Source organism: Dendrobates tinctorius, unplaced genomic scaffold, assembly GCF_039654945.1.
Source record: "Dendrobates tinctorius isolate UK_male_01 unplaced genomic scaffold, ASM3965494v1 ptg000035l, whole genome shotgun sequence".
Classification (NCBI taxonomy): domain Eukaryota; kingdom Metazoa; phylum Chordata; class Amphibia; order Anura; family Dendrobatidae; genus Dendrobates; species Dendrobates tinctorius.
In genome coordinates this window covers 34,309,943-34,337,043 of record NW_027361703.1, presented here as the reverse complement: position 1 = coordinate 34,337,043, position 27,101 = coordinate 34,309,943, and the positions used below count along the sequence as shown (strand labels likewise).

Genomic DNA, 27,101 nt, shown 5'->3' with positions numbered 1-27,101 from the left:
CCTCAAAAAATGAATTTTTAGCTCGCAATTTTTTATTTTCACAAGGGTAACAGGAGAAATTGGACCCCAAAAGTTGTTGTCCAGTTTGTCCTGAGTACGCTGGTACCCCATATGTGGGGGGGAACCACTGTTTGGGCACACGTTGGGTCTCAGCATGGAAGTAGTGACATTTTGAAATGCTGACTTTGATGGAATGGTCTGCGGGCGTCATGTTACATTTGCTGAGCCCCTGTGTGCCTAAACAGTAGAAACCTCCCACAAGTGACCCCATTTTGGAAACTAGACCCCCCAGGGAACTTATCTAGATGTGTGGTGAGCACCTTGAACCCCCAAGTGCTTCACAGAAGTTTATAACGCAGAGCCGTGAAAATAAAAAATCATTTTTTTCCCTAAAAAAAAATGATTTTTAGCCCGCAATTTTTTTTTTCACAAGGGTAACAGGATAAATTGGAACCCAAGAATTGTTGCCCAGTTTGTCCTGAGTACGCTGATACCCGATATGTGTGGGGGAACCATTGTTTGTGCACACGTCAGGGCTCGGAATGGAAGTAGTGACGTTTTGAAATGCAGACTTTGATGGAAAGGTCTGCAGTTGTCATTACGTTTGCAGAGCCCCTGATGTGCCTAAACAGTGGAAACCCCCCACAAGTGACCCCATTTTAGAAACTAGACCTTCCAAGGAACTTATGTAGATGTATGGTGAGCACTTTCAACCCCCAAGTGCTTCACAGAAGTTTATAATGCAGAGACATGAAAATGAAAAAAACATTTTTTTTCCACAAAAATAATTTTTTAGCCCCCAATTTTTTATTTTCCCAAGGGTAACAGGAGAAATTAGACCCCAAAAGTTGTTGTGCAATTTTTCCTGAGTACGCTGATACCCCATATGTGGGGGTAAACCACTGTTTGGGCACACGTCGGGGCTTGGAAGGGAGTGAGCACTGTTTGACTTTTTGAACGCAAAATTGGCTGGAATCAAAGGTTGCACCATGTCGCGTTTGGAGACCCCCTGATGTGCCTAAACAGTGGAAACCCCTCAATTCTAACTCCAACCCTAACCCCAACACACCCCTAACCACAACCCTAACCCCAACACATCCCTAAACCTAATCCCAACCCTAACCATAAACCTAACCCCAACACTAACAATAACACTAACCACAAGCCTAACCCTAATTCTAACCCTAACCCTAATTTCAACCCTAACCCTCTTTCCAACCCTAACCCTCTTTCCAACCCTAACCCTCTTTCCAACCCTAACCCTCTTTTCAACCCTAACCCTCTTTCCAACCCTAGCCCTCTTTCCAACCCTAACCCTCTTTCCAACCCTAACCCTCTTTCCAACCCTAACCCTCTTTCCAACCCTAACCCTAATGGAAAAATAAAAATAAAAATATTTTCTTTATTTTATTAGTTATGCCTACCTATGGGGGTGATAATCGGGGGGTTCATTTACTTTTTATTTCATTTTGATCACTGTGAGAGTGATCAAAATGAAATAATGGAATCTGCAGCCGGCAGATTCGGGCGGGCGCACTGCGCATGCGCCCGCCATTTTCCAAGATGGTGGCGCCCATGAACCGGACCCGCCGGACACCTGGAGCGACGGGGGGACTTAGATGGTGCCGGGGGCGGTGAGAGTGGGTGAGGGGGGGATCGGAAGCTGGCGGGGAGCGGAGGGAATGGGAGGGGGGGCAGATGATGACAGCGGCGGCAGATCGCCGCTGTCATTCAGTGGCAGGGGGGGCGATCGCCGGTGGGGGGTCAAATTGGTGTCTCCAGCCATGTCCGATGCTACTGCAGCATCGGCCATGGCTGGATTGTAATATTTCATCAATTTTCATTGATGAAATATTACTATCGCTCTGATTGGCTGTTTCACTTTTAACAGCCAATCAGAGCGATCGTAGCCACGTGGGGCGAAGCCACACCCCCTGTGGTGAATTGCAAAGCCCCCTGTATCTGCGGGTCAGGTGACCTTTCATTGACTCCGGTCACCCGACCCACAGGGGGGCTTTGAATTCATGACACAGGGTATGCGTCATAGGTCGGATTGGCACCGACTTTCATGATGCATACGCTGTGTCACAGGTCGGGAAGGGGTTAAATAAGGAAATAATGAGGAGCATTACCTTGGGACATGATGTTAGCCACGTGCAGGGCGTAGGAGTGAGACGCTGTAGCCTCGACACGCGTTTCACTGCCGACGGCTTCGTCAGGAACATGTGCAGGCTAGCCATTAAATATCTTTACACTTACATCCCTATTAATTAGACCTTCTAGACGTATTTAACATTCATAGATCTGTATTTTCTTTGGTTTGGTTGTTTAGGCTTGGGAGGGATGTCCCATTTGGCCATGTGGACAGTTTTATATGTTTGCATATATATGAAACGGTACAGGGCTCACAGGTATTTTTGTGTGAGGGAACACATTTCTCTGTCTTTCTGTTGTATCACAGGAGTCAGTATTTCTGCCTTGTCACCAGTCATGTGAGCTTGTCATAATTCAAGTCAGTGACATATAAGCTCACCAGTTGATGGAGGTAGTATGACACTGAATTGGTTTATTATGAGCTCAGAGGGCTGTAGATATGGCAGTAATACTTGCTGCTGTGATAAAACAGGCAAGAAAATGTGTAACCTGAAAAAGCAACTGCAACCTGCTGCTAAGTCAAGTCTGTATACGCATCATAAGTGAATTATGCTTCCTCCTCGACCAGGAGCATGATATTTGCTAATCATGAACTGGAACAGAGCAGGGGCACATTTATAAAATAATCTCGGCACCGGAAAATATTTTTCTAACACATCCAATTGAGAAGCGAATTATTATTCCAAGATTTATTGATTAAAATATTATTTTCTTATGGAATAACCCTTTTAAAGTTTTTTTTTTTTTTTTAAGCCAGTAGCAGAGTCCCAAGTATACAATAATACTTAATACCGCTGTGAGCCACCTTGGTCAGAACTCCTATCTTGTTGAGAAAAGTATATTTGGACATGTACAGTTGTGCTCAAAAGTTTACATTACCCAGCAGAATTTTTGCTTTCTTGGCCTTTTTTCAGAGAATATGAATGAATACACCAAAACTTTTTCTCCACTCAAGATTAGTGGTTGGGTGAAGCTATTTATTGTCAAAATACTGTGTTTTCTCTTCTTAAATCATAATGACAACTCAAAACATCCAAATGACCCTGATCAAAAGTTTACATACCTTGGTAATTTTGGCCTGATAACATGCTCAGAAGTTGACACAAATAGGTTTGAATGGCTACTAAAGGCAACATCCTCACCTGTGACCTGTTTGCTTGCAATCAGTGTATGTGCATAAAAGCTGAGTGAGTTTCTGAGATCCTGACAAACTCTTGCATCTTTTATCCAGCCACTGACATTTCTGGATTATGAGTCATAGGGAAAGCAAAAGAATTGTCAAAAGATCTACTGGAAAATGTAGTTGAACTGTATAAAACAGGAAAGGGATACAAAAAGATATCCAAGGAGTTGATAATGCCAGTCAGCAGCGTTCAATCTGTGATTAACAAATGGAAAATCAGGGGCTCTGTAAAAACAAAACCACGGTCAGGTAGACCAACAAAAACGTCATCCACAACTGCCAGGAAAATTGTTCGGGATGTAAAGTAAAACCTACAGATATCATCAGCTGAAATACTGGACTCTCTGAAAACTAGCAGTCTGGCTGTTTCAAGATGCACAATGAAGAGGCACTTGAAGGAAAATGGGCTGCATGGTCGATTCGTCGGAAGAAAGCCATTACTGCGCAAATCCCACAAAGTATCTCACCTACAATATGCAAAACAGCACAGAAACAAGCCTCAAAACCTCTGGAACAAAGTGATTTGGAGTGATGAGACCAATATTGAACTTTTTGGTTACAACTATAAACGTTACATTTGTAGAGAGGTCAACAAGGCCTATGATGAAAGGAACACCATTCCTACTGTAAAGCACGGAGATGGATCACTGATGTTTTGGGGATGTGTGAGCTACAAAGGAACAGGAAACTTGGTCAAAGTTAAAGGAAAGATGAATGTAGCACATTATCAGCAAATACTGGAGGCAAATTTGCACCCATCAGCCTGGAAGCTGCGCATGGGACGTACTTGGATGTTTCAACATGACAACGATTCAAAACACAAAGCCAAGTTGACCTGTCATTGGCTACAGCAGGACAAAGTGAAGGTTCTGGAGTGGCCATGTCAGTCTCCTGACCTCAATATCATTGAGTCACTCTGGGGAGATCGCAAGCATGCAGATCATGCTAGACAGCCCAGGAATTCACATATGCAAAATGCTTCTTCAGAGACAAAGAGGACTTGAACTCTATATCGCCACTTGTTTGAAGTAGTTATCGTACCAAGTCACAATCAATCCTTTAACGAGTCTTGCAATATGACTTAGGATAAAAGCCAAATCAGTATCTCTGAAGTTCAAGTCTTCTTTTTCTCTGAAGAGGCAATTTGCATATTAAATTTCCCAAAGGAGCACTGCATGGCGAATAAGCCTCCTTACATTGACAAGCCAGAGCTGGTATGTCACTCTCCACAAGGAGAAACCTTACCTCTTAGACCTCGGGAATTCACAGAAACTGGAGGCTTATCACCAAGAAGAGTTGGCAGCTTTACCATCTGAAAAAATAAAGAATCTCATCCACAACTACCACTAAAGACTTCAAGCAGTCACTCATGTTAGAGGGGGCAATACACGGTATTAAGCAATGAGGTATGTGAACGTTTGATCAGGGTCATTTGGATGTTTTGGAATGTTTTGGGTGGTTGTTATGATTCTCCCAACCACTAACCATGATTGAAGAAAATGTTTAGGTGTTATCATCCATATTCTCTGAAAAAAGGTCTAGAAAACAAAAATTCTGTCAGGGTATGTCAACTTTTGAGCACAACTGTATAAATCCAAAATGCGCATTTTTGTTTCCAGAGACAGTGTGCAGCTCCCTTACACATTACATTGTGGTTATATTTCCTCTAGTGCTGAAGCCTTCACATATAGTTTTATGACTACAACAGCAGTCTCTATATGGCACATATATTCTGTTAAATGATTTACATGCTTCTTCTATAGCGTAAACTTGGTAAATGAAGATAGTCATGACATAACGATGATTCAGATGTGCAGTGGAAAAGAAGTGAATGGCATTGCTTTACCTTGCCATACAACAAATCAGACATTACCTTGCTTGTGTGATGTGACATTCCCCTGTGTCTTCCTTCTCACTTGTCATTACTTGTTCCTCTGGCTCTTCTCTGTCATAGCTTTGAAATGCCCAAGTAACTTTAAATATGACAGCAATATTTACTTTTGATTAAGACACACAATCTTTTCTGACAACCTAGGCAGACAATTATATATCAACACATATAGCCTTGTTACATCTTTTAGCGTAGCAAGGCAAGGTGTCATTTAAAAAAACAGATAATGTTCATCTTGTATCACATCAAATTTATGTACTTTTTTCAAACTTTAAACACAGATTTTTCATTGTACATGTGGTCCATGTCTCACAATGTACTGCAATTCTTTTTTATGGATAATTTTCATATTCGCATTAAAATGTTTCCCCTCACACAGATTACACTGAGGTCAGGAGACATTTGTCTCCCTACACATTCTCTATCAGTAAAGGTCCATTTACACGGACCAATCGGCGGCATGATATGACCGATTATCAGCGGTCATTTAAATGCCTGGTAACACAGGCAGACCAAAGTAAATTATGGGCTTGCTTGATGATCTTTTGTACTGCAGAAAGATAATTTCACGAAATGGACAAGCGTTTTGCTCATTCATTAGGTAATCGCCAGCCTGTTTGCATGACAAGATTTTTATAAAACGGGCGTTTGTAACAAAGTTCGTTCACCACTTTCTTGCAGTGTTAATGCCCCTTAAAGAAGTTGTTTACTAATTGAAAAACTTCTTCTCATTGCCCTCACTTGGCCCCTGTAAAATAATAAAGCTTATACTCACCTCCTGTGCTAGCGCAATTCTCGCGGTGTCGGCACCTGCTCTCCCCGTGGTGCCTTGGCTGCTGTTGTGATGCGTCACGCCAGCACCTTGTCAGCGCTGGCATCACTGTCCCTGCCTCCTGTAGAATTGTGCATGAAGATGAAGTCTGAGATCAGCTGCAGCCTGGACTTCCTCTTCATGTTGATTTTTTCTGAAGGCGGAGACAGTGATGCCAGCGTCATGTTTCACAACACCGCACTGGAGCATCGGGAGAGTGAGTTCTGACACTGCGGAAATGGCACTAGCACGGGAGGTGAGTATAAGTAGTATATATTTTGATCAAAAAGGGGTTGTCCTAGTTGTGGACAACTCCTTCAAGACTCTTGAGCAGACAAGCCATTGGACAATGGCAGGTACATTCCATGGTGGGAAATAAGGTAAAAGAAGTTCCTATAGTTTATAGAACCTTTAGTTTTTGGCAGAATGCTTGTGTGGTGAACAAAGACAGCAAGTCCATTTGATTGAGAAGGAATTGTTCGAATAGTGGCCATACTATTTAAAGAAGCCCAGTGCAAAAATGTTAACTATTAGTTCCACATAAGGCTAGTTTCACACTAGCGTTTCCTGGAGCTGTGCACGGCCGCCATGAAGCTTCGCCCACGGCCGCGCCTCCTCCGGTCAGCTCCGCCTATGGGCGCATGACACTGCATGCGACCTGCGTACCCTATCTTTAGCATTGGGAATGCAGGCCGTGCGCAGGTATGTGTTTGCCGGCGCATGTGTCCTCTTGATGGTGCGCCGACCTGTGCCAGACGCACCGTGTTGCATTTTGGTGCGGTCAGTGCACCGTCAAAAGGACGCATACGCCTGCAAACACATACCTGCGCATGGCCTGTGTACCCAATGCTAAAGAAAGGGTATGCAGGTCGCATGCAGCGTCATGCGCCCATAGGCGGAGCTGACCGGAGGAGGCAGCTCCAGGAAACGCTAGTGTGAAACTAGCCTAAGTTGTACAGAATGCATGTCTTAATATACTTCTTGATTCCTGCTTTCTCGCATTATCAGTGTTGTACTTGTCCTCTTCTACAGCACTTCCTGAGTGGGTGACTGCAGTGAAAAAAGTGACTTCTGGTCCACACAATGTGCTGTGTGGTCCACCTAGTAAAGTATTATATAGTGTGCATCTTTAAAATTGTGAATAAGTAGATTGTCATAAATGTAAATTGACAGATCATCCTTTTCTATGTTTTCAAAGGTTTATCCACCCAAAAGCATATTTAACCATGGGATGTATAATTATTCCTAATTCATGTTGGTTCCATCTTCTGGGACCTCCACAGTTAACTGCTATAGTATGGTCAAATTAGTAAAAAAATTGTAACTAACCAAAATGTAACCATGAGCAGTACACATTAAAATGGGTACATCTGTAAAGTATTTTATTGGAGAAATATGCTTTTTTTTTCTCATCTTCAATTGATCCTTCAATCTCAGAATTATCAACTCTTGGGAAAAATCAGTCTTCAGCTCAGATTAATTTTCACATTGCTAAATATGAATGACAGTTTCTGCTCATAAGAGTCTATGGAGGGGGAAGAAGCTAGAGGCAGACGCAGCCATTATGCTGCAAGTTTTCCTGAAATGAGAATTTAAATATAAATATAGTATATAAAAATGAGGTTGACACTCTAAAAACTGTTAGTTATTGTAATAACAGTTGCTCAATAATAGGTATGTTTTTGCAGGCCTGATGGAATTGGGACTGTTACAGCTGGGGAGCGAGATCGGTTTGAAGAGATTAAAGATCGGCTTGCAGTGCTTTTGGAGAATCAGATTAGTCACTTTAGGTATTTCATCTTTTTAATCCACTTTTACTGTTTTTATGAATGTATTCAATATGTCATTTATTACAGATTTGTAATTTTTGTTTTACAGCTTGAAAGTTATAAATATATGCAATTAATTTATCGACTGTATAGTAAGTACAGATACAGCTGGTGAAATAAGTATTGAACACGGCAATAATTTTCTGAGTAAATATATTTCTAAAGATGCTATTGATGTGAAAATCTCACCAGATGTCAGTAACAACTCCAATCCACAAAAGCAAAGAAATCAAACCATAAATGACCATAAATTGTGTAATAATGAGAAATGACACAGTAAAAAGTATTGAGCACATTTTCTGAAATGTATTTAATGCTTTGTACAAAAGCCTTTGTTTGTGATGGTAGCTTCAAGGCACCTCATCTATGGAGAAACTAGTTGCATGTATTGCTCAGGTGTGATTTTGGCCAATTCTTCCATTGAATCACTTTTCAAATCCTGAAGGTTCTGGTGGCACTGAACTCTGAGCTTTCGTTTCTTCCATAAATTTTCGATTGGAATCAGGTCAAGTGATTGGCTGGGCCATGCTAGGAGATTTATTTTCTTTCTCTAAAACCAACTGAGAGTTTCTTTGGCTGCGTTTTTTGGGATCATTGTCGCTGAAATGTCCACCTTTGTTTCATCTTCATGAGCCTGGTAGATGGCAGCAGATTTTTAAGAATTTTTAGGTACATTTTTTCATTCATCCTTCCTTCAATGATATGAAGTTTGCCAGTTTCGTATGCTGAAAATTAGCCCCACCCCATGATGTTCCCACCTTAAAATGTCACTGATGGTACGGTGTTTTTGGGGTGAAATGCAGAGCCTTCTGGCCAGACCTCCATGGTATGCATTATGGCATCCAAAGAGTTAAATTTTGGAATTTTGGTCTCAACTGACAAGACTATATTCTCACAGTATTTCACAGGCTTGTCTAAATGTTGTTGAGCAAAACTATAAATGCACTAAAACGAAAAAAGTGGTTTGGTGCAGTGTTAGCCAGTAGAAAACAATATATAAATTGCTCTCAGTGAGAGAAACAAAATAGGATTCCTACTTTGTTTCTCTCACTGAGAGCACTTTGTATATAAATGCACTTGAACATGCTTTACGTTTTGCCATGGAATCTTGTATGCTGAGCGTGCATAGATGCAATGAAAGATGAGTACATTGCTTACTGTATAGGTGCTTCTGTAGCATTTGACAGGTGGTCATTGGCTCTTGGTCAACTCTTCTAATAATTCTTTTCACTCCTCTGTATGAAATCTTGTGGGGAGCACCTGGTCGTGGCCAGTTTATGGTGAAATAATGTTCTTTCCACTTCTGGATTATGGTCCCAACAGTACTCACTGGAACCTTCAGTAGTTTACAAATTTTCCTGCAAGCAATGTCATCAGTATCTTTTGCAACAATAAGGTCGTGAAAGTCTTGAGACAGCTCACTGGTTTTACCCATCATGAAATGTTTCTTGTGTGGCATCTTGGTAGTGAGACATCTTTTTATAGGCCATTGGTTAAACCAGCTGATATTATTTTTCACTAAGTGACAGGATTGCTTTCTAATTACTGATAGATTTCAGCTGGTGTCAGTACTTTCCATTGTTCTTTACTCCCCTCTTTAATGTATTCAATACTTCTTCCGTGCCATGTCTCATCTAATATATAAAGCTCAAGTGTGTGTATTTGTGTATATCCGGGATAGGCATCCGCACCATCGCAGCTACAACCACAAAATTTGGCACAGTCACACGTCTGGACCCCGAGAGTGTCCTAAGCTATGTTGTGAGGTGAAATTTTAACCCCGCACGTACCAATTCACCAAGCAATTTTGCCCCTATCTAAATACTGGGGAAAAAGTGTGTGCGTATCAAGCCCCGCCCCTCATTATAAGGTCACAATGGTTGCCATGGCGATGCTGATGTCATCATAGGTTGCAAGCCCCACCGCTCATTATGATGTCATAATGGTTGACTATGGGATGGAGGATGTGTGATGGGTATATGGGCACTGGACTATGGGATGGAGGATATGTATGACTGGTATATGGGCACGGTACTATAGGATGGCGTATATCTATGATGGGTATATGGGCATGGGACTTGACACACACTTGAGCTTTATATATAATATATATATATATATATATATACTGTATATCAAAAAAGGGGCAGCCCTACCAAAATTATACCTATTCAGCAGTGTCCAAACAACCAATTAATAAATCAAGAAAAATAGGCAGCAAGCCAAATTAAATGTGAAAAAGTGGATACTTTACTGATCCTCAGGTGGCGACGTTTCGACGGTGACCCGTGTTTATCAAGCCTATATATACACACTGTGTGTGTGTGTGTGTATATATATGTATGTATGTGTGTGTATGTGTGTGTATATATATATATATATAAATATATACTAGCTGAAGAGCCCGGCGCTGCCCGGGCATAGTAACTAACTGTGGTTAGTTGTAGCAAATTATAATTATCCTCCATTCCATAGTCTCGTGCCCATATACCCATCACACATCCTCCATCCCATAGTCCCATGCCCATATACCCATCACACATCCTCCATCCCATAGTCCCATGCCCATACACCCATCATACATATTCGCCATCCCATAGTCGAGTGCCCATATACCCATCATACATATCCGCCATCCCATAGGCCCGTGCCCATATACCCATCATACATATCCTCCATCCCATATTCCAGTGCCCATATACCCATCACACATCCTCCATCCCATAGTCCCATGCCCATATACCCATCATACATTTTCTCCATCCCATAGTCCCGTGCCCACATACCCATCATAAATATCCGTCATCTCATAGTCCCGTGCCCATATACCCGTCATACATATCCTCCATCCCATAGTCCAATGCCCATATAGCCATCACACATCCGCCATCCCATAGTCCCGTGCCCATATACATATCCGCCATCCCATAGTCCCGTGCCCATATACCCGTCATACATATCCTCCATCCCATAGTCCAGTGCCCATATACCCATCACACATCCTCCATCCCATAGTCAACCATTAAGACATCATAATGAGCGGCGGCGGGGCTTGCGACCTATGATGACATCAGCGTCGCCATGGCAACGGTTGTGACATCATGATGAGGGGCGGGGCTTGATACGGACACACTGCTTCCCCAGTATGCAAATAGGGGCATTATGACATCACAATGAGGGGCGGGGCTTGACACGCACACACTTTTCCCCCAGTATGTAGATAGGGGCAAAATTGTTTGGTGAATTGGAACGCGCGGGGTTAAAATTTCGCCTCACAACATAGCTTAGGACGCTCTCGGGGTCCAGACGTGTGACTGTGACAAATTTTGTGGCTGTAGCTGCGACGGTGCCGATGCCTGTCCCGGACACACACACACACACACACACACACACACACACACACACACACACACATACATACACACTTTGAGCTTTATATATTAGATATATACATAGGCATATTTTTCTCAGTGTCTGACATGAAACCAAGATAAACCTTACCCGTTTTAGGTCAATTAAGTTTACCATAATTATTAATATTTTCGAAATGTCAGAATAATGATACAGAGAGAGAATGTTTTAAGTAATTTTTTATTACTTAATAGTAAAAACAATCGGCGCTACGCTTTACATATATCACACACAAGCAGCAAGTTTTAAGGACAAAACCACTCGATTTGTCCAATATAATAAACCATAAAAAGCAAAGCTATAAAAACTCGCACTGTAGTATATAACTAAGGGTTAAATTCCACCAAACCAGTTTTTATATGCCAAGACAGAATTTAACCCTTAGTTATACACTACAGCGCAAGTTTTTATAGCTTAGCTTTAATTTTTTATTACTTACTGCAAAGTCAAACGTTTACATACATTTCACTAGTATTAGGTCCTTAAACCGAACGACTTGGGTCAAACGTTTGGAATATCAACCACAAGCTTCTCCCAATAGTTGGTAGGAATTTCGTCCCATACCTCCTGACAAAACTGGTGTAACTGATCCAGATTTATTGGTTGCCTTGTTCGCACCTGCCTTTTCAGCTTTTCCCATAAATTTTCAATAGTATTGAGATCAGGACTTTGTGATGGCCACTCCAAACATTGACTTTGTTATCTTTAAGCTACTTTGTAACCATTTTGGCAGTATGCTTTGGGCCATTGTCCTTTTGGAAGACGTAGTTTTACTTTCCTGGCTGATTTCATGAAATGTCTTGAGATGTTACTTCAGTATTGTCACATAATCTTCTTTTCTCATAATGCTAACTATTTTGTGAAGTGCAGCAGTCCCTCCTGCAGCAAAACAACCCCACAACATGATGCTGCCACCGCCGTGTTTCACATTTGGGATGGTGTTCTTAGGATTCCAAGCCTCTCATTTTTTCCTCCAAATGTATCGAAGATAATTACAGTGCCTTGCGAAAGTATTCGGCCCCCTGGAACTTTTCAACCTTTTCCCTTATCATGCTTCAAACATAGAGATACCAAATGTAAATTTTTGGTGAAGAATCAACAAGTTGGACAAAATTGTGAAGTTGAGCGAAATTTATTGGTTATTTTAAATTTTTGTGGAAATTCAAAAACTGAAAAGTGGCGTGTGCAATATTATTCGGCCCCTTTACTTTCAGTGCAGCAAACTCATTCCAGAAGTTCATTGTGGATCTCTGAATGATCCAATGTTGTCCCAAATGACTAATGATGATAAATATAATCCACCTGTATGTAATCAATCTCCATATAAATGCACCTGCTCTGTGATAGTCTCAGGGTTCTGTTTGATGCACAGAGACCAAGGAATACAACAACCAGGCCCGTGATACTGTTATGGAGAAGTGTTATGAATGAGTCACCGGAAGAGGAAAAAACAAAAATGCAAGCTAAGTCCAGAAAACCGGAGAGGTTGGTAGCTAGCAGATTGCAGACCCCTGATCCTATTCACAACAACTAACAGTAGCCGTGGAGCGTTCCTACGGTGGTCCTAGATGCCTCTTCACAGCCGGAGAACTAAATAAACCTAAAGAAAGAAAGGGGAAATCTAAATTGCCCCAGAGCAGACCCCAAAGCAATAGACAGCCCCCAACATGTATTGTCGATGAAAACACAAACACATACAGAAAGACAGGCAGAGCAAACGATGGGGCCCAACTAACTAGATAGGAAAGGACAGAAAAGATGCTGGCTGCAATCCGCAAAAACCCTACCAAAAATGTCCCAACACGTCTGATAGGAAAAACGGCCCTGAAGTCAATAGACTTCAAAATCCCTATATCAGCACTCCGATATATTCTGAAGACAGAGCAAAAGAGATTTAACCGATCAGGGACAAAAATGGAAATTCAGTATAGCCCCAGCCGGGGCTGGCAGAACACAAAGCTAAGCAAATCAGACAAAATCTCATGGAACAATAACAGAGCAAAACTTAGCTTTAGAAGACAGGAACTGAACTGGAGGCCAGAGCTCAGAGCAGAGAAATCACCAGCAACCCTACAGGGCGTCGGCTGCCTTATATCCACTCAGAGATTCCGGATGTCCAATCGCAATCCTCCTGTTCAGGTGACAGGTTTCTCCCATCCAAATCAGTTTCACCACCTCCTTTCAACAGCAGAGGGAGTTCATCGGACATCAAAGGTGAACGAGAAAATGAGCTCACAACAGTACCTCCCCCTTGAGGAGGGGTCACCAAACCCTCATCCTCGCCACCAGGCCGATCAGGATGGGCCCAATGAAAAGCACGAACCAATCTTTCGGCATGAATATCAGATGCAGAGACCCAAGAGTTACCCTCCTGGCTATAACCCTTCCACTTAACCAAATACTGGAGTCTCCGTCTAGCCAGACAAGAATCCAGTATCTTCTCAACCTCATATTCCACATTGCCTTCAACCAATACAGGGTCAGGAGGTGCCACCACAGGAACTACTGGCTCAACAAACCTCTTCAACAGAGACTTATGAAACACGTTATGGATCTTAAATGTAACAGGAAGAGCCAATTGGAAAGAGACCGGATTAAGAATCTCCAAAATCTTGTAAGGTCCAATAAATCTAGGTTTAAACTTTGGAGAAGCCACCTTCATAGAGTTATTCTATGATGACAACCAAACCTGTTGTGAGTTCATTTTCCCCTCCGTCACTGAGGCCTGGTGAACTCCCTATTCTAGTGAAGGAAGGTAGTGAGCCTGATTATCAGACACCTGGGACTAATGAAGACGATTGGCTGAGTGGAGTCACTGACTGGATTTAAGGCAGCCTACGCCCTTTCTGCCCTGCGGGTGATTTCTCTGTTGACTCTTGGACACCAGTCTGATTCCTGCTCTCCTAAAACTAAGTTTTCTGTTTTGCCTTTTTGCATCTAAGATTTGTTTTTCTTGCTTTTTGGATTCTGCCACTCCCTGCTGGAGTGTGCAGTGTTCCGTGAGCTCTGTCTTCTGAAGGTACCTGAGTGCTGATTTAGTTTTTGAAGCTTAGTTGCTTCAGGGCCATTTTTATATCAGCTTGTTGGCTTTGTCTCTGATAGGGTTTTGGCAGATTGCAGACAGCAGCCTTCCTATCCGTTTCTATCTAGGTAGTTTTTGGGCCCCGTCTTTGCTCAGCCTGTCTTTCTGTCTGTGTAAGTGTTTTCATCTTGCTTCACCGTCATTATATGTGGGGGGCTGCCTATTGCTTTGGGGTCTGCTCTGGGGCAGTTAGATTTCCCCTTCTTTAGGCCTATGTATCTCTCCGGCTGTGATCGAGGGGTCTAGGTCATCGTAGGAACCCCCCACGGCTACTGCTAGTTGTGTTGATAGGTTCAGGGGTCTGCAATCTGATAGTTGCCAACTTCTCTGGTTTTCAGGACTTAGCTAGCATTTCTGTTTTTGCCTCCTACGGTGACTCAATCATAACACAAACCATATCACCCACCTTAAACCGGGGACCAATGGTACTATGCCGGTTGGAAAACCGCTGGGCCTTTACCTGGGAGAGAGACAGCTTATCCACCACTTGGTCCCAAATCTGGTGCATTCTCTCCACCACAGTGTCAACACCTGGGCAGGCAGAAGACTCCACCTGCCCTGAAGACAATCGAGGATGAAACCCAAAGTTACTAAAAAAAAGGTGACATCAAAGTGGCAGAACTAGCTCTATTATTTAAAGCAAATTCAGCCAAGGGCAAAAATGAAACCCAATCATCCTGATCAGCAGTGATAAAACATCTCAAATAATACTCCAAAGTCTGTTTTGTTCTCTCCGTCTGCCCATTGGTCTGAGGGTGAAACGCAGAGGAGAAGGACAACTGAATTCCCAGCTTGGAACAAAAAGTCCTCCAAAATCTAGAGACAAACTGAACTCCTCTGTCAGATACAATGTTCTCAGGAATCCCATGCAACGAACCACCTGTTGCAAAAACAAGGGCACCAACTCTGAGGAAGATGGCAACTTAGGGAGTGGTACAAGATGAACCATCTTAGAGAATCTATCACAAATCACCCAGATAACAGTCATTCTCTGAGAGACAGGCAGATCAGAAATAAAATCCATTGAAATGTGGGTCCATGGCCTCTTGGGCACCAGCAAAAGCATCAACAACCCACTAGAGCGAGAACAAGGTTTAGACCGGGAGCAAGTCCCACAGGACTGTACAAAATTCCTGACATCATGAGATAAGGCGGGCCACCAAAAAGACCGACTCACCAAATCTCTAGTACCAAAAATACCTGGATGACCAGCCAATGCGGAGCAATGAACTTCAGACATTACTCTCTTCATCCACTGGTCAGGAACATACAATTTTCCAATGGGACAACGCTCAGGTTTGTCGTCCTGAAACTCTTCCAGAGCACATCTCAAATTGGGCGAGATGGCAGAAAGAACTACCCTCACCTAAGATGGTAGCAGGCTTGGTCCCAATAGGAGAATGAGCAAAGAAACTCCTAGAGAGGGCGTCTGCCTTGACATTCTTAGTGCCCGGAAGAAAAGAGACCACAAAATCAAAACATGTGAAAAACAAGGCCCACCTAGCCTGTCTAGGATTCAAGCGTTTGGCCGACTCAAGATAAATCAAATTCTTGTGGTCAATGAGGACCACGACTTGATGTCTAGCTCCCTCCAACCAATGTCTCCACTCCTCAAATGCCCATTTCATGGCTAACAGTTCCCGATTCCCAAAATCATAGTTGCGTTCTGATGGGGAGAACTTTCGGGAAAAGAAAGCACAGGGATTCATTTTAGATGTTACCGGATCTTTTTGGGACAAAACAGCTCCTGCACCAATCTCAGAAGCGTCCACCTCTACCTGAAATGGGAGTGAGACATCAGGTTGCCACAAAACCGGAGCAGAAGTGAACCTCCGCTTCAGCTCCTGAAAGGAAGAAACAGCCTCTGGAGACCAATTCAGCACATCAGCACCCTTCTTGGTCAGATCAGTCAATGGTTTGGCAATACCAGAAAAATTAGCTATAAATTTACGATAAAAATTAGCAAAACCCAAAAACTTCTGGAGGGCCTTCAAAGAAGTGGGCTGAACCCAATCATAAATGGCCTGTACCTTGGCCGGGTCCATTTCAATAGTTGACGGAGACAAAATAAATCCCAAAAATGAAATCCTCTGTACACCAAAAATGCATTTCAACCCCTTAACATACAGGGAATTCTCCCTCAAAATCCGGAACACAGTCCGAACATGTTCCACATGAGAGTTCCAATCCCTGGAAAAGATCAAAATATCATCCAGATAGATGATCAAAAATTTATCCACAAAGTCCCGGAAAATATCATTCATGAAGCACTGGAAGACAGAAGGGGCATTAGTGAGCCCAAAAGGCATCACCAGGTACTCAAAATGTCCCTCCGGAGTATTAAACGCCGTCTTCCATTCATCCCCATGCTTAATGCGAATAAGATTACACGCCCCCTGAGGTCAAACTTGGTAAACCAGCAAGCACCTTTAACTCTGGAGAATAGATCAGAAATCAGGGGTAACGGATACTGATATTTAACAGTAATTTTGTTGAGGGAACGATAGTCAATACAAGGCCTTAATGAACCATGTTTCTTGGCCACGAAAAAAAAACCAGCACCCAAGGGTGAAGAGGATGGTCTAATATGACCCTTCTCCAATGACTTCTTAATATAAGATCGCATAGCCTCATGCTCGGGTACAGATAAATTGAAAAGTCGACCCTTGGGAAATTTACACCCACGGCTCAGCTCAATTGCACAGTCATAACTCCTATGAGGAGGCAAAGACACAAACTTATTCTCACTAAATACATCATAAAAATCAGCCAAATAGTCAGGAACATCATGCGACTGGAGAGAGGTGGAGGAAACAAAAATGCAAGCTAAGTCCAGAAAACCGGAGAGGTTGGTAGCTAGTGGATTGCAGACTCTTGATCCTATTCACAACAACTAACAGTAGCCGTGGAGCGTTCCTACGGTGGTCCTAGACGCCTCTTCACAGCCGGAGAACTAAATAAGCCTAAAGAAAGAAAGGGGAAATCTAAACTGCCCCAGAGCAGACCCCAAAGCAATAGACAGCCCCCAACATGTATTGTCGATGAAAACACAAACACATACAGAAAGACAGGCAGAGCAAACGATGGGGCCCAACTAACTAGATAGGAAAGGACAGAAAAGATGCTGGCTGCAATCCACAAAAACCCTACCAAAAATGTCCCAACACGTCTGATAGGGAAAACGGCCCTGAAGTCACTAGACTTCAAAATCCCTATATCAGCACTCCGATATATTCTGAAGACAGAGCAAAAGAGATTTAACCGATCAGGGACATGAATAGAAATTTAGCAGAGCCCCAGCCGGGGCTGGCAGAACACAAAACTAAGCAAATCAGACAAAATCTCATGGAACAATAACAGAGCAAAACTTAGCTTTAGAAGACAGGAACTGAACTGGAGGCCAGAGCTCAGAGCAGAGAAATCACCAGCAACCCTACAGGGCATCGGCTGCCTTATATCCACTCAGAGATTCCGGATGTCCAATCGCAATCCACCTGTTCAGGTGACAGGTTTCTCCCATCCAAATCAGTTTCACCACCTCCTTTCACCAGCAGAGGGAGTTCATCGGACATCAAAGGTGAATGAGAAAATGAGCTCACAACAGAGGAGTTTAAAGCCAGATTTGGATACAAAATGATTTCCAAAACTGTAAACATCCCAAGGTTCACTGTGCAAGCGATCATATTGAAATGGAAGGAGTATCATACCATTGCAAATCTACCAGGACCCAGCCGTCCCTCTAAACTTTCATTTCAAACAAGGAGAAGACTGATCAGAGATGCAGCCAAGAGGCCCATGATCGCTCTGGATAAACTGCAGAGATCTACAGCTGAGGTGGGACAGTCTGTCCATAGGACAACAGTCAGTCATACACTGCACAAATCTGGCCTTTATGGAAGAGTGGCAAGAAGAAAGCTGTTTCTCAAAGATATCCATAAAAAGTGTAGTTTAAAGTTTGCAACAAGCCACCTGGGAGATACACCAAACATGTGAAAGAAGGTGCTCTGGTCAGATGAAACCAAAATTGAACTTTTTGGCAACAATGCCTAACGATATGTTTGGCGTAAAGGCAACACAGCTCATCACCCTGAACACACTATCCCCACTGTCAAACATGGTGGTGGCAGCGTCATGGTTTGGGGCTGCTTTTCTTCAGCATGGACAGGGAAGATGGTTAAAATTGATGGGAAAATAGATGGAGCCAAATACAAGATCATTCTTGAAGAAAACCTGTTAGAGTCTGCAAAAGATCTGAAAACTGGGACGGAGATATTTGTCTTCCAACAAGACAATGATCCCAAACATAAAGCAAAATCTACAATGGAATGGTTCACAAATAAATGTATACAGGTTTTAAAATGGCCAAGTCAAAGTCCAGACCTGAATCCAATCGAGAATCTGTGGAAAGAGCTGAAAACTGCTGTTCACAAATGATCTCCATCAAACTTCACTGAGCTCGAGCTATTTGCCAATGAAGAATGAGCAAGAATTTCAGTCTCTCGATGTACTAAACTGATAGAGACATACCACAAGCGACTTGCAGCTGTAATTGCAGCAAAAAGTGGTGCAACAAAGTATTAAGTTAAAGGGGTCGAATAATATTGCAAGCCCCACTTTTCAGTTTTTGACTTTCCACAAAAATTTAAAATAACCAATAAATTTCGTTCAACTTCACAATTGTGTCCCACTTGTTGTTGATTCTTCACCAAAAATTTACATTTGGTATCTTTATGTTTGACGCATGATATGTGGGAAAAGGTTGAAAAGTTCCAGGGAGCCGAATACTTTCGCAAGGCACTGTATGTCCAAAAAGTTCAATTTTAGTTTCATCAGACCACAGGATTTGTCTCCAAAAATTAAGGTCTTTGTTCTTGTGTGCATTTGCAAACATTAATCTGGCTTTATATGCTTCTTTTAGAGTAATGGCTTTTTTTCTGTCCGCGTGGCATTTCAGCCCATGTTGATACAGTACTCTATTCACTGTGGATATTGACACAATCTTACCAGCTTTCACCATCATCTTCTCAAGGTCTTTTGCTTTTGTCCATGGGTTGATGTGCACATGTCGGACCAAAGCACGTTCATCTCTGGGACACAGAACCTGTCTCCTTCCTGATCTGTATGATGGTTGGACATTTCCATTTTGTTTGTACTTGCATATAATTGTTTGTACAGAAGAATGAGGCACCTTCAGGTATCTTGAAATTGGATCCAAGGATGAGCCAAACTTGTGCAAGTCCACAATTCTCTTCCTGATATATTGGCTGATTTCTTTAAACTTTCCCATGATGCTACACAAAGCAGCAGTGTGTTTCAGGTGTGCATTAAAATACATCCACAAGTGTTTCTCTAATTTAACTCATATTTTGCCAAAAAACAGAAGCTTCCAAACACATGACATCATCATTTGGGCAGTCCAGAATTGTAAAAGGGCATAGTAAACTTTTGACTTTGCATTAAGTAATAAAAATCCCTAAAACATTCTCTCTCTCATTTTTCTGGCATTTGGGAAATATTAATAACTAGCTGAAGAGCCCGGCGTTGCTTGGGCATAGTAACCAACTGTCGTTAGTTATAACAAATTATAATGATTATACTGCACATAAAAACATTTCACATCATATGTTCAACACTACAGATTTGCAACACAAATTAACTAAACGATTACCCAAGTATTGATAGTATTTTATTTTCAACTCATTCAAGATTTTTGTTTTTTCCTTTCGGTGCAAAGATGAACAGATTTTTGGCAGTTCCAACTCTTGAACAGACCACGTAAAGTTGACCATGAGAAAAGCATGGAGATTGCAAATCGATCCCTACTACTTTCAATGACTGTCCCTGAGCATTGTTAATGGACATTGCAAATAGCAGTTGAACTGGAAACTGGAGTCGTTTAAAATCAGAAAACAAATCAGATTGAATGAGTGGAATTCTTGGAATGAAAATGTCCTCTCCTTTGGCACATCCTGTTTCTGAGCTGTGTATCTAACACTATCCTGTGTGTTAATGTCTGCTGAGCTGTGTACCTAATCCTCTCCTGTGTGATACTTTCTGCTGAGCTGTGTATCTAATCCTATCGTGTGTTACTGGCTGCTCAGCCGTGTATCTAATCCTATCCTGTGTGGTACCATCTGCTGAGCCGTGTATCTAACCCTTTTCTGTGTGATACTGACTGCTGAGCCATGTACCTAATCCTCTCCTGTGAGATACTGACTGCTGAGCTGTGTATCTAATCCTATCCTGTGTGATACTGACTGCTGAGCTGTGTATCTAATCCTATCCTGTGTGATACTGGGCTCCCCTTGCAGTCTGTGTCAGAGGGTGGTCTGTGTTGGCACGGTAATAAATTGTGTTATTTCCAGCTTTACAGAAGGACAATAACACCATAGAAATGATAAGAATAATAGGCCAAATTGTTTGGTGAATTGGAACGTGCGGGGTTAAAATTTCGCCTCGCAACATAGCCTATGACGCTCTCGGGGTCCAGACATGTGACTGTGCAAAATTTTGTGGCTGTAGCTGCGACTGTGCAGATGCCAATTGGACATTGCAAATAGCAGTTGAACTGGAAACTGGAGGCGTTTAAAATCAAAAAACAAATCAGATGGAATGAGTGGAATTCTTGGAATGAAAATGTCCTCTCCTTTGGCACATCCTGTTTCTGAGCTGTGTTTCTAACCCTATCCTGTGTGTTAATGTCTGCTGAGCTGTGTACCTAATCCTCTCCTGTGTGATACTTTCTGCTGAGCTGTGTATCTAATCCTATCGTGTTACTGACTGCTCAGCCGTGTATCTAATCCTATCCTGTGTGATACTGACTGCTGAGCCGTGTATCTAATACTATTCTGTGTGATACTGTGTGCTGAGCTGTGTATCTAATCCTATCCTGTGTGATGCTGTCTGCTGAGCCGCGTATCTATTCCTATCCTGTGTGATACTGACTGCTGAGCTGTGTATCTAATCCTATCCTCTGTGATACTGACTGCTGAGCCATGTGTGTAATCCTCTCCTGTGTGATACTGACTGCTGAGCTGTGTATCTAATCCTATCCTGTGTGATACTGACTGCTGAGCAGTGTATCTAATCCTATCCTGTGGGATACTGACTGCTGAGCAGGGTATCTAATCCCATCCTGTGTGATACTGACTGCTGAGCCGTGTATCTAATCCTATCCTGTGTGATACTGGGCTGCCTCTGCAGTCTGTGTCAGAGGGTGGTCTGTGTTGGCAAGGTAATAAGTTGTGTTATTTCCAGCTTTACAGAAGGACGATAATACCATAGAAATTATAAGAATAACAGGCCAAATTTTTGGTGAATTGGAACGCGCGGGGTTAAAATTTCGCCTTACAACATAGCAACATAGCCTATGATGCTCTTGGGGTCCAGACGTGTGACTGTTCAAAATTTTGTGGCTGTAGCTGCGACGGTGCAGATGCCAATCCCGGACATACACACATACATACACTTTTTCCCCATTATGTACCTAGGGGCCAAATTGTTTGGTGAATTGGAACACGTGGGGGTTAAAATTTCACCTAACAACAGCCTATGACGCTCTCGGGGTTCAGACGTGTGACTGTGCAAAATTTTGTGGCTGTAGCTGTAACGGTGCGGATGCCAAACCCGGACATGCACACATACATACATACGCACACACATTGAGCTTTATATATTAGACTAGCTGAAGAGCCCGGCATTGCCTGGGAATAGTAACCAACTGTGGTTAGTTATAACAAATTATAATGATTATATTGCACATAAAAACCGTGCATCTAATCCTGTCCTGTGTGATACTGACTGCTGAGCCGTGTATCTAATCCTATTCTGTGTGATACTGTCTGCTGAGCCGTATATCTAATACTATTCTGTGTGATACTGTGTGCTGAGCTGCGTATCTAATCCTATCCTGTGATACTGTCTGCTGAGCCATGTATCTATTCCTATCCTGTGCAATACTGACTGCTGAACTCTGTATCTAATTCTATCCTGTGTGATACTGACTGCTGAGCTGTGTATCTAATCCTATCCTGTATTGTGAGGAAAGAGGGAGACACAAGCGCAATATAGGGTCTTATCCCACAAATAAAGTAAGCGGTTTGACAAAAAACTGCTCACCTGGTAGTAGGTATTCAAAGCATGTATAGATAAGGGCTGCTGCAGATCCACAAGTCGGTCACCGACTATCTGAAACAGAGCTCTGCAAAGGAATACGTGGATTTCGTCCGCACTGCCCAAATGATGAAATTCCAGAAGGTTAATAAGGTTTGACAGTGGTTTATTCTACGTGTTTCAAGGTTTTTTGCAACCTCTTCTTCAGGACATACCAGATGAAGTATGTATGCTTCATGTGGTATTTCTTGAAGAAGAGGTTGCAAAAAACCGTGAAACGCGTAGAATAAACCACTGTCAAACCTTATTAACCTTCTGGAATTTCATCATTTGGGCAGCGCGGACGAAATCCACGTATTCCTTTGCAGAGCTCTAATCCTATCCTGTGTGATATCACCTGCTGAGCCATGTGTCTAATCCTCTCCTGTGTGATACTGACTGCTGAGCTGTGTATCTAATCCTATCCTGTGTGATACTGACTGCTGAGCTGTGTATCTAATCCTATCCTGTGTGATACTGACTGCTGAGCTGTGTATCTAATCCTATCCTATGTGACACTGCCTGCTGAGCCATGTGTCTAATCCTCTCCTGTGTGATACTGACTGCTGAGCTATGTATCTAATCCTATCCTGTGTGATACTGTCTGCTGAGTCGTGTATCTAATCCTATCCTGTGTGATACTGGGCTCCCCCTGCAGTCTGTCAGAGGGTGGTCTGTGTTGGCACGGTAATATATTGTGTTATTTCCAGCTTTACAGAAGGACAATAACACCATAGAAATGATAAGAATAATAGGCCTCAGTTACCACAACTGTCTACAAAGAAAACTGTTGCTGATAGCAACCAATCACAGCTCATTTTTCATCTTTTAAACAGCTCTGGGACAGCGTGGCGAGTTTTGAGTGGCGACTTTTGTGTTTCAACTTTTATGTGGCGAGGTTGGTGTATGTGTGGTGAAATGTGTGCTGAGGGTGGTATATGTGTTGAAGCACGTGGTAGTGTGTGGCGCATTTTGTGTGTGTGTTCATATCCCCATGTGTGGTGAGTGTCCCATGTCAGGGCCCCACCTTAGCAACTGTACGGTATATACTGTTTGGCGCCATTGCTCTCATTCTTTAAGTCCCCCTTGTTCACATCTGGCAGCTGTCAATTTGCCTCCAACACTTTTCCTTTCACTTTTTCCCCATTATTTAGATAGGGGCAAAATTGTTTGGTGAATTGGAATACGCAGGGTTAAAATTTCGCCTCACAACGTAGCCTATGACGCTCTCGGGGTCCAGACGTTTGACTGTGCAAAATTTTGTGGCTGTAGCTACGACGGTGCAGATGCCAATACATACATACACTTTTTCCCCATTATGTAGATAGGGGCAAAATTGTTTGGTGAATTGGAACGTGCGGGGTTAAAATTTTGCCTCACAACATAGCCTATGACGCTCTCGGGGTCCAGACGTGTGACTGTGCCAAATTTTGTGGCTGTAGCTGCAACGGTGCGGATGCCGATCCCGGACATACACACACACACACATTGAGCTTTATATATTAGATTATGGTAATCCTAATTGACCTAAAACAGGAAAGGTTTATTCTGATTTCATGTCAGATATTGAGAAAAAGATTAATATGTGTCTTTATATTGTGTGTGTAAACTTCTAGTTTCAACTGTAGGTATATGATCAAAAGTTAGATGTACTACAACATGGTACCCATAAAAACTATAATTTGTTCCACAACAAAAACGCAACCTCATACAGCTCCACTGATGGAAAATTGTTGAATTTACAGCTCTCAGGATATGGCGATACAAATGCTAGACATTTTTCTTTTCCAAGGGTGTATTTATTGTACAATATAGTGCGACCTTTATTCGTGCAGCACAGTGAATAGCATAAAATTTCAGATGCAAAAAACACAGCAGAATTTGCGGTTTTCTTTATATTTTTCCCAATAAATAATTAATAAAAGGTTAATAAAAGGTTCTTAAGTTCTATGTTCCTCAAAAATTATTCCACTCACAAACGCAACTCATCTGAAAAAATAAAACCCAAAATTAAGGGTTAATAATATTGGTGAAGCTTTTCCCAGTCGCTTTTGAAAACTATTTTGTTTTGTTTTATAGATTATAGATTTTTATAGTTTTTTTTTTAGGTAATTTAATTGGTCATTTACAATGGATTTGCTAACGTTTCATTATAGTTTATTCCTGCTTTTTGAAACTAAAACATTGTGGCTTTTTAAAAATTGTTCTTTCCAGTTGGAAAATTTTCTTTTACTTTTACATTCTACCCTTAAAACATAAAAAATAATAATTCCAAGTTCCTCCTTTACAAGTGTCTAATTAAGAGCAAGCCTAAACAATTGGTACAGTAAGTAGATTGCTAAACGAGACAACATTGCAAAAAGTGCTGCATTATTTGCCGCTAATGTGATCCTAATGACATTTTAGAACTTGCCCAGTGGGACCTCTTTATCCAAGGCTTACATGGTTAATCCAGGATCCATAACACTCATTTATAAGCCGGGGTGGCATGGTAATTAAGACGTGTAAACAAAATATGGCGCAGTAGCATTGTGAAAATTCTGTGAAGAAGCATTATGCTTGGAGATGGTCGAAATTGAACCCTTTTTGAATCTAAACGTAAATTACAGGTCTTGTTAATTCAAGCTTTGTTACCAATTAAGACGTGTAGACTGCTTTAGGGCTTAAGATTTCATTAAGGTGCATTTTGTTAGCCAGGCCAACATGTTTGTGTAATTTTTTTTTTTTTTCTTTAGCTTTATGCAACATAGGAATAAATGTTTTATAATGTTTAGAAATAGCACAAGACGTAAATGGCCATATACGAAATTGGTACATGACCCGAAGACTTTCTTCACCCTTTTGAAGCTGCGATGTGACATACATATTCTAATGTTTCTGGTGTCAAGCTAATTTGCTTGGACCTTCCAGGCATTCAGCATTATGTTTGTTATGAGACTAGATGGGTGTAAAGGATGCTGGTTACTTGCATGAACTTTTACTGTATCTGTGAAAATCTTTGTGAACATTGTACCTGTCATCTGCTTTAGTGTCTCTACACTAAATACATTGCCGAGTAGGGTAGAAAATGACAAGTTCAAGCATACTATCCTCACTGCAAATGGATAATACGTTGCTGAGAAAAGCAACTTTGAATCTTTATGGAAGTGCACAGAAGACTGGTAGTTTCCTAGCTATAGTTCATTACATTATTCATTACAAGCACCACCCTTTTGTGATTGATTGACATTGCAAATAGGGTGGCTCAAGGTGAGGTATGTATGAAAAACTGATGCACTAGCTAAGAATTCAGCCATTCTCTCCACTTGCAGTCTCATGTAGATAAAGGTCAAAATTTAGTGGGGTTGTCCTCTGCTTCGACAACCCCTTTTGAACCCCATTCCATTGGTGTTGGCACTGGTTCCGCTGAGGCTCGCATAACCCTGATAAGTCATGCAATCCCTGCAGCCAATCAGTGCTGCCGTCACTCTTTTATGGACGTAATTGACATCCAAAGGGAGTGAGAGAGCAGCAGTAGCACTCACTTCTTCCTGATGTCTTGATTTGCCTGAAGGGAGTGGAGAGTGAAACCAGCACTGACTTTAAGCCGGGTTCACGTGACAGAACAATGTCACTTGAGACCCAGGAGAGGCAGTACCGATACTGCTAGAAGAATGCCATCATCGGAACTGTTATTATTTTAAGGGGTTAAACATAGGGATGGGACACTGGTTCTCTGAGTAGTGAACAACCCCTTTAATTCATTCAGTGATGAAAAATCCATTTGCAGACACAAATCACAAATTTACATTTGTAATGTACCCAGAAATCTAACTAGTTTGATGACTCTATCTTTTTAAAAAGAGTTGTCCAGTCTTAAGCTGCAAGTCTCCAGGCACTCTCACATTGCATGCACTGCTTGCTGTGAGGATTCTCTGGTGGCGGTGGCAGGTGGGTGAACGCAAATATGTAATTTACATACATGCTGTCATGTTCCGACTAGATGGGCATGGCCTCGTTCAGTGCAAGTTTATTGAGCGAGTCGAGACACAGTCTGATTGGAATGTGGCCGGACAACGCCTTTAACCACTTGATTCCCCAAGCCAGTTTCCACCTTCATGACCAGGCCAATTTTTACAGTTCTGAATAGTATCACTTTATGAAGTAATAACTCAACAAATCCTACTGATTCTGAGATTATTTTCTTTGGGACATATAGTACTTCATGATACTGGTAAAATTTCTTTGATGTAACTTGCTATTATTTGTGAAATAAAAAGAAGTTTGGTGAAAATTTTGCAATTTTCAAACTTAAAGTTTATGCCCTTAAATCAGAGAGTTATGTCACAAAATAGTTAATAAACAACATTTCCATTTGTCTATTTTACAAATGGGTTGTCTTCCAGCTGTCGACCGCTCAGAACGTCGTAAACTAGAAGTATCCGACGAGTCCAGTTGGGTAGTTGAATCAGGTTGGACCGACAGGGGCGGAGATGCGCCCAGCTCTGGATTAACAGCCCCTTCAAGAATTTCAGGAGCCCCAGGTATCTGCTCTTCTTCTGGTCCTACTTGTGGTGGTACAGGGCATTCTTCTTCATAATCACTGATGA

The 27,101-nt window shown here is 42.0% G+C and overlaps 1 protein-coding gene across 15 annotated transcripts in view; it reads left to right on the top strand.

Moving 5' to 3' along the window:
- Positions 1–27,101, top strand: part of CADPS2 (calcium dependent secretion activator 2) — a 708,285-nt gene that overhangs the window by 344,540 nt on the left and 336,644 nt on the right. For all 15 annotated transcript variants that reach the window (XM_073573395.1, XM_073573389.1, XM_073573398.1 and 12 more), the window contains exon 14: positions 7,728–7,829. In XM_073573395.1, coding sequence (XP_073429496.1) covers positions 7,728–7,829 — 102 coding nt within the window. The remainder of the gene's footprint in view (positions 1–7,727; positions 7,830–27,101) is intronic.